The 9,029-nt window shown below is 40.7% G+C and overlaps 1 protein-coding gene across 2 annotated transcripts in view; it reads right to left on the bottom strand.

Moving 5' to 3' along the window:
- Window positions 1-5,131, bottom strand: part of LOC138953121 (uncharacterized) — a 10,120-nt gene extending 4,989 nt beyond the window's left edge. The window contains exons 1-6 of one of the 2 annotated variants that reach the window (XM_070324912.1): window positions 4,868-5,131; window positions 3,319-3,464; window positions 2,593-2,691; window positions 1,751-1,907; window positions 1,209-1,254; window positions 449-607 (exon numbers count right to left, since the gene is read on the bottom strand). In XM_070324912.1, the coding sequence (XP_070181013.1) occupies window positions 449-607; window positions 1,209-1,254; window positions 1,751-1,907; window positions 2,593-2,691; window positions 3,319-3,464; window positions 4,868-5,055 (795 nt within the window). In that variant the 5' untranslated portion in view covers window positions 5,056-5,131. The remainder of the gene's footprint in view (window positions 1-448; window positions 608-1,208; window positions 1,255-1,750; window positions 1,908-2,592; window positions 2,692-3,318; window positions 3,465-4,867) is intronic. The other variant, XM_070324911.1, reaches the window with a different exon arrangement.
- Between the last annotated feature and the right edge of the window lie 3,898 nt (window positions 5,132-9,029).

The raw sequence follows: 9,029 nt of genomic DNA, 5'->3' as shown, positions 1-9,029 counted from the left end.
TGATAAAGACATCGTTCTAAGGTCAAAACAAGTCGAAATTTTGGGACTGCTGCCGGAAGGAGACCGTAATATATGGTTTCATCACTGTCAACTGGTTACAGAAAAAATAGTCTGCTCCAGTGAGCGCCGAAACCAAACGGTTGATTATCACGTGACACTTTTGCCATATTTAGAGTTCTTTGCACAGTAAATACAGCCGCGAAAAATAGCTCGCTTGAAACTGTCTTACATATCAATTCCTTTGTAATTCAAAAATTACAAAACACCATGAAAAATCATTATCGACGATCGCGAATCTGCTTATATCAATAATACATTACAAAAAGCTCTAAATATGTAAAAAAAAAAAAAAATCGGTTTCCTTGCCAGACAAGGAAACTCAAGGCATCCTGTCAGGGAGAGAATGAGCCGAACTCATTTTGACCTGAGTTCAGGATGCTGCTGATACCTGATTCCGCTCCAGCTGCCCCCATTTGAGAGCGTTCTCCAGCACGGCCCAGTTGAAGTGTTTGTGGATGAAGTCCTGGTACTTTGTCTGGCTGGGATCTATGTATTTCCACGAGTTGACGCACGTACCGAACGGGAACGCCTTGGTCTTCTGGAGGATCTGTGATGAAAAGGGAATCGTTCTACAATGTAACAGGAATGTGAATCTTTCCTGTTAAATTTTGCAAGCTAGCATTTCATGAGCAAGATCGGGAGTGGGGTACTGAGAAGTTAATGTTTTGGGCGACCGACGCTCAGATGAATATTTCTCGGAAAAACAGTCAAGAATGCAAAGAGGAAGGGGGAAGAGAGGGGGAGAGAGAGAGAGAGAGAGAGAGAGAGAGAGAGAGAGAGAGAGAGAGAGAGAGAGAGAGAGAGAGAGAGAGGGAGAGAGAAAGAGAGAGATGGGCGAGAGAGAGAGAGAGTGAGAGAGAAAGAAAGAAAGAGAGAGAAAGAAAGAAAGAGAGAGAACGAGAGAGAGGGGGAAGAGAGGATAGAAAAAAGAAAGAGAGACGTTTATTGACTAATTTCATTTTCAGAATAAGTGGCACCATTCTGACATTCGAAAGAGAGAGAGAAAGAGAGAGACAGACAGACTGATATATACAGACAGACAGACAGACAGACAGACAGACAGATCTAGAGGTGTTCATTTACACTTATTTTTAATACTGATATGTTAACATTCTGGCATGCATGCTAGACAAACTTGCAACACTCACTCTGATTTGTACTTTAGAGCGATCAATACCACTGGCAGGGCTGACACTGCAATGAAAGAAGACTCTGCGTCAAGAATCTGATGTCTGCTGATGAATTTGCTCATGTTTTCATCTATATCTTCTTCATAACATACGTAAGATTGCATTAATCTAAATATTCAAAATTATGGAAAGAACGAAAGCTGGAAAGAAAAAAACTAAACAATTGAAAAAACGAATCACAAAAAGCGAAACACTTCATTCAGTCAATCGTTACACACACACATACACACATATACACACATACCCCGCCGACCTCGTTAAATCATTGTCAGATAAACAGAAATAAAGAAACAAAGACTTTTACTAAAGAAACAGACAGATACAAGACAAAAAGAAAGAAAGAAAGAAAGACAGAAAAGAAAAAAAGAAAGAAAGAAAGAAGCAAGAAAGAAATAAAGAAACAAAAAAGAAAGTTGTGAGAAAGACATATCGCATGCAACACATATCTTGTGCCCAGCCCTGTCAATTCTATCCCACCATTGAATCTTGGAAATGCTCACGTGATCTTGAGGTCACTTTTTCTGTATTTGTTGATGTTGGCGTCCGTCTGTACTCTCCACTGACTACTGACATGGACCTCTGTGATGGAGGCCTGGTCAACTGCAAAGTCCACTTCGGGCTCTGGACCCTGGTAGTAGAAGTTGGCCGACTTGAAGTCTGCAAGATAGAAGCTTGGGTCAGTCATGAGACCAGGGAAAATAAGGCATTAGTTAATGGACAGGGAAAATAGTGGAAAGAAAGAATGGTGGGAAAAAAAGGAAGAAATAAATGGAGAAAAAAAGGAAGGAAGAAAGAACGACGGAAGAAAGAACAGAATAAATAAATACAATAAAATAAATAAAATAACATGATTTTTGTTTTAAATTAAAAAATATTTATGGTGGAAAGACAGAAAGGAAGAACAAAATACAGAAAGAAAAAATAAAAGTAGAAAGAAAGACAGACAGAAAGACAAAAAAACATAAACAGAGGGAGAAATACATGAAAAGAACAGAAGATGAAACGGCAGAAAAAAGAAAGAAAGAAATAAAAAAAACGAAAAACAAATCGAAAGAAAGAGATAAGACTTACAGACAGGCAGACAGACATCCAGATAGCCAACCAGACAGACAGACAGACAGACAGACAGAAAGAGAGACTAACTCGGTAGAAGAGACTTCCTCAGTGCACAGCAAATATTCATTTTTCCTGACTTTCAACGCAAAAGTTATATATACAAGCGTGGAAATACATGACTGGTGAAAAATGTGTCAAAACTCCGCTCAAAAAGTAATCAAATTTAAAACCGTTCCCTTAGTGAAAGGAGAAAACAAACAAAATAATGGTGGTCTTCTAAACTGACTCTGTGGCGGAGTTTCAAATTCGCCGGCCAAGAAGACCCAACCGTCGCCAGCTGTCAACAGGGGCTGGAGTGCCACGTTGAAGTAGGAATGCTGGCCATCTGGAACATTCAGATTAAATGTATGAAAGTTAAGGTCAGGTCAGGTCAGGTCAGGTCAAGTAAGGTCAGGTAAGGTAAGGTAAGGTAAGGTAAGGTATGGTATGGTAAGGTATGGTATGGTGTGGTGTGGTTAGGTAAGGTATGGTATGGTAAGGTAAGGTAAGGTATGATATGGTATGGTGAGGTGAGGTATGGTAAGGTAAGGTAAGGTATGATATGGTATGGTGTGGTAAGGTAAGGTAAGGTAAGGTAAGGTAAGGCATGATATGGTATGGTGTGGTATGGTGACGTGAGGTATGGTAAGGTATGGTATGGTATGGTATGGTAAGGTATGGTATGGTATGGTAAGGTAAGGTTAGGTACGATACGGTAAAGGTAAGGTAAAGGTAAGGTACAATAAAGTAAGGTAATGTAAAAATAAGATAAGGTAAGGTATGGTGAGGAAAAGTAAGGTAATTTCATCATGTATATTGAACCACCCTTTTAAGACCTTTACATTTCTGAGATAATCATGGAGATCAATGCGTCCGAGGAAAAGTAAAGGTATTCACTCTTCCACACCCCATACAAACCAAACAGAGTTATATACGAAAAGCGTCTATTACTAAGCAAATCTTGAACACTGACCTGGAAACTCAAAGCTGACCTCAAGCATCATGGTCTGACCGATCGTGCCAGGTTTGTCCTTGAGGATTTTCACCCAGCTCTGGGCCTTGTAAATCTTTCCAGGAGCCACATTGACCAGCTGAGAAGGTCCCTGGTACGAGTGGGTTCTGAACAGACAGGCAAACAGACAGACAGACAGACTTCCAGTTATCTGTATACTGAGATACGTGTCATTTTTGATTTTAATCTAACTTGAGAACGTTCGTTCATTTTAAGATAGTTGTCTACTGACAATGAGTATAATGTAGATGTAAAATCAAGAAACAGAAATAAAGAAACAAGCAAAAAACAAGCAACAAACCTTATCAAACCTTACGTTACCTAAAAAAACACAATAAAAAAACCCACTAACAAACTAACAAACTAACAAACAAACAACAAGCTTTCAAACAAACAAGCAAACGAGCAAGATATATGGTATATACAGTAATGAATGTACGAAAGGCTTTTTAAGCATTCACAGATTATGCAGGTGTCAGATGGGCGCAGTGGCGTGGTGGTAAGACGTCGGCCTCCTAATCAGGAGGTCGTGAGTTCGAATCCCGGTCGCTGCCGCCTGGTGGGTGAAGAGTGGAGATTTTTCCCATCTCCCAGGTCAACTTATGTGCAGACCTGCTAGTGACTTAACCCCCTTCGTGTCTACAGGCAAGCACAAGACCATGTGCGCACGAAAAAGATCCTGTAATCCATGTCAGAGTTCGGTGGGTTATACAAACACGAAAATACCCAGCATGCCTCCCCCGAAATCGGCGTATACTGCCTGAATGCCTGAAACGGTCATACACGTAAAAATCCACTCGTGCTAAAAACATGAATGAACGTGGGAGTCTAAGCCCATGAACGAAGAAGAAGATGATTATGCAGGTGCCAGACCGGGTCGAGTTTTAGTAGTTTGGGCTCATTGTATTACAATACTAAACATGCAAAAGACATTTTAAGCATTCTGCTATTATGTAGGTGTCAGACTTTGTGAGTTTTACTAAATTGTGCTCATTGTATTCTTGTGCTGTGCTCTGTGAGAGGGATTTTCTTTGTGCTTAATATTATTTTGTTTGGACCTAGCTATTGATGTGTACATTGTTGTTAAACAGTTGTTTGTTGTATGTTTACCAGGGTTTGCTAGTGTGTGATAGGGTTCGTGTCCGTCTGAAGATGTTAGTTTCTTTGTTAGTCCTGTGTTGACAACTCTTCGACAAGCGCTTAGAACTGTACCCACGGAATACGCGCTATATAAGCTTCATATTGATTGATTGAATATTTAACGTTCATAAGATATTGTAAGGGTTCTGAGATTGTGGGTGTCAGAGTTAGTGAGTGCGCGTAAATTGAGTTTATTGTAATCACAATATTGAATGTGCAAGAGACATTCTAAGCAATCTGAAATGATTCAGGTATCAAGAGTTAGTGAGTTTTAGTGAACTATGCTCATTTTATCAATACTGAATGTACTTAAGACATTCTACGCATTCTGGGCGAAAAAAAATACCGGGATAAAGGCTACAACACTCACCTGCCGGTAGCCTTAAGCGAGTGGCTACCGAAGCGTGAATCATCAGCAGGGATGACTTCGCAGCTGAAGCCCCAGCAATGGCCCCAGTGGTCCATGCCATTGTTCTCAAAGCCTCCGTTCTGAATCAGCTCTGATGACACTAGTCCGCTCAGCATCAGCAGATGCAAAGCAAACACAGCCCCAGCCATCTTGTTCAGCTAGTTTTTCCGGCAACAGCTTTCTGTGTTCACGTGAGGTATCGTGTTTTTTTCTTCAGATTTGCTTTGAGATTTGGTCCGTTATCTTAGGTTTGGGACGGGTCTTATCAGAAAGGTGGATATAAACAGGCGTGGCACAGTTCCGAGATAAAATAGAAATCATTTGGACAAGGCCGTGTGCCTCTCATGCTAAAAAAACTCAGGCATTAACAGCATAACACACCCTTACATAAACACATACGATACCCACGCACGCACTCATGCATATACGCACGGATGCAAGCACACACACACACACACACATACACACAGGTATAATTTACATACTTTTGTGTTCTCTCTCTACATATTAAAACCGCACACACACACACACACACACACACACACGCACACACACACAAACACCCCCCCACACACACACACATACACTCACACACATATAAAGAACTAGATGAATACCCGCTTCGCCGGTTACGGCTTCCCCGGGTACGGCTTCGCCGGTAAGAAGTCGAGCCGAAGGACCCGGCTTTGCCGGGTGTACGCCGGCTTTGCCGGCGCACCGCACGAAGGAAGGGAGATAAACGCGCAAAACACTGGAGAAGATAAGGAAGAGTAATACCCGGCTTCGCCGGGACAGTGACCTTCTAAAAATAGTATAACGGGAATATGGATTGAGCGTTGTCGACAGTGACCTTCTAAAAATAGAAACGGGAATATGGATTGACGCCACACGAAGGAAGGGAGATAAACGCAAAACACTGGAGAAGATAAGGAAGAGTTAGTGGGAATGGATCTGGGAAGATGAACAGAAAAACCAAAATCGGTTCAGCGCTGCGCGCTGATAGCACGTGTTGAAATATCTCATCGACCAGGTTGTGTCCGGGGTGTACCTGAATATGGCCACCAAATTTGAAACAAATCCATCGAGAACCTTGGGCGTGCATCGCGAACACACAGACACACACACACAAGTCGTAGATGTGACACACAAACACACACAGACACACACACACACACACACATACACGTGGTACAACTAAGAATCAATATCAAATTCAATCACGTGTTGCTTTTACAATTTTAAATAACATGCATAAAAATTGTTTTTAAGGACATTTGTTTTATAACATCTAATCATATTCTTGCTCACTCACAGGATAATTACAGTTCTTTGACATTTTGGAGAAGAAAATGGCAAATCATAACTTGCAATACAAAATGTCTGTACTTGCTTATCGGCAAACAGCGATATGAGAGAACGTACGCACACGCACATACACACGCGCATACCCACGGACACACAGACACACACACACACACCCTCGCACACACACACACACACACACACACACACACACACCTCGCACACACACACACACACACACACACACACACACACACACACACACACACTGTGAAACAGGTAGGCGTACAAGGTACAGGTAGGAGTACCAACTTTTCTGTGGCAGGTTAAGAAGGCAATAAACTGGTATAATTATCTTGAACACGGCAGCATTTATTTAACTACAGTAATACCACCCTAACATTCATAGCTGGTTGCATTTGGGATCGCGTCAAGATGAACCCTCAACGTTCGAGTATTATATATGGCGAGGTATCGAATTCGCCGCCGTTTGGAAATAGCCAACTTCAAGCTCTGTTCATGCCCAACCTGGCAGCAATGTCATATTGCCCTCGCACGTAGGAGCAAACCGCCACCGTTTATATCCATGCAATGAAGTCATGCTGAATTATTTTGAATATTTGAGGAAATCGGATGCGCGAGGGCGAAATGGTACTCAAGGCAAAACGTGAAAAGAATTAGGGTGAATAGTTCTGCGGTTCGTGGCACCATCTTTGTGTCCATGTTGAAGTAATTCTTATATATTCCACATAGCTTGCAACCCCCCCCCCCCCTCCCCCAGTAGAAAGGCACTTCTTGGTGTATACTGACACGCTGAGAGATCAGACAGACAATATCAAACATTGTCTCAGAATGCCAGTTGTACATCATATTGATAAATGTCTTTGATGACGTCATATCCGGCATTTTGTAAAAGTTGAGGCGGCTCTCTCACACCCTCATTTGTTTTAATGAAATTGATTGAAATTTTGGCCAAGCAATCTTCGACAAAGGCCGGACTTTGGTATTGCATTTCAGCTTGGAGGCTTAAAAATTAATGAATGACTTTGGTCATTAAAAATCAGAAAATTGTAATTAAAATAATTTGTTTATAAAACGATCCAAAACTACGTTTATCTTATTCTTCATTACTTTCTGATTCCAAAAACATATAAATATGTTTTATTTGGATTAAAAACAAGCTCTGAAAATTAGAAATATAAAAATTATGATTAAAATTAAATTTCAGAAATCGATTTAAAAACAATTTCATCTTATTGCTTGTCCGTTCCTGATTCCAAAAACATATAGATATGATATGTTTGGATTAAAAACACGTTCAGAAAGTTAAAAAGAATAGAGATATAGAAAAGCGTGCTATCTTCCTCAGCGCAACCGCTACCGCGCTTTTCTGGATTGTCAATTTCACTGCCTTTGCGACGAGCGGTGGACAGACGATTCTACGAGTGTACGGTCTTGCGGAAATGCAATGCGTTCAGTTTCATTCTGTGAGTTCGACTGAGCTTGACTAAATGTTGTATTTTCGCCTTACGCGACTTCTGTACGCACACAAGTAAAGCCAAGGCCTTCAAAAACATAAAATCTCAGGTTTCAGTCGGTCCTTGTGTAAAATCCGAGGTAAACCCAGGTATAAATTAGAAGTATTTGAGTCCATTTGGTCGCCATGTACAATGTCGCTGAAGGCTGTTGGAAAAATCAAACCAATAGAAAAATGTATGCGAAACAAGCTTCAGAAGGTCGTTCTGTACCCAGATAAAAAGCAAATCAGAAATGTCTGGTCGCAGACGGCCTTGTGTAGGCACATGGGTAGAACACCTAAAATGATCTGGTCACAGTAACACACGGCCTTAGTGTACACCAAGAGGAAACAAGTCGCGTAAGGCGAAAATACAACATTTAGTCAAGCTATGCAATTTTTCAGCAAGACCGTATACTCGTAGCATCGTCAGTCCACCGCTCGTGGCAAAGGCAGTGAAATTGACAAGAAGAGCGGGGTAGTAGTTGCGCTGAGCAGGATAGCACGCTTTTCTGTACCTCTCTTCGTTTTAACTTTCTGAGCATGTTTTTAATCCAAACATATCATATCTATATGTTTTTGGAATCAGGAACCGACAAGGAATAAGATGAAAGTGTTTTTAAATTGATTTCAAAAACTTAACTTTGATCATAATTTATATATTTTTAATTTTCAGAGCTTGTTTTTAATCCAAATATAACATATGTATATGTTTTTGGAATCAGAACATGATGAAAAATACGATGAACGTAAATTTGGATTGTTTTATAAAAAAACATTTTTTTCTTACAATTTTCAGATTTTTAATGACCAAAGTCACTAATTAATTTTTAAGCCACCAAGCTGAAATGCAATACCGAAGTCCGGCCTTCGTCGAAGATTGCTTGGCCAAAATTTTAATCAATTTAATTGAAAAATGAGGGTGTGACAGTGCCGCCTCAACTTTTACAAAAAGCCGGATATGACGTCATCAAAGGTATTTATCGAAAAAAAGAAAAAAACGTCCGGGGATATCATTCCCAGGAATTTTCATGTCAAATTTCATAAAGATCGGTCCAGTAGTTTGGTCTGAATCGCTCTACACACACACACGCACAGACAGACAGACACACACACACACACACACACACACACACACACACACACACACACACACACACACACACACACACACACACACACACACACACACACACATACACCACGACCCTCGTCTCGATTCCCCCTCTATGTTAAAACATTTAGTCAAAACTTGACTAAATGTAAAAACAAGTCGCGTAAGGCGAAATTACTACATTTAGTCAA

The sequence above is a fragment of the Littorina saxatilis genome, linkage group LG17 (assembly GCF_037325665.1).
Source record: "Littorina saxatilis isolate snail1 linkage group LG17, US_GU_Lsax_2.0, whole genome shotgun sequence".
In the NCBI taxonomy this organism is placed as follows: domain Eukaryota; kingdom Metazoa; phylum Mollusca; class Gastropoda; order Littorinimorpha; family Littorinidae; genus Littorina; species Littorina saxatilis.
Note: the sequence above shows the minus strand (reverse complement) of the source record. Positions and strands in the feature narration are given on the sequence as shown.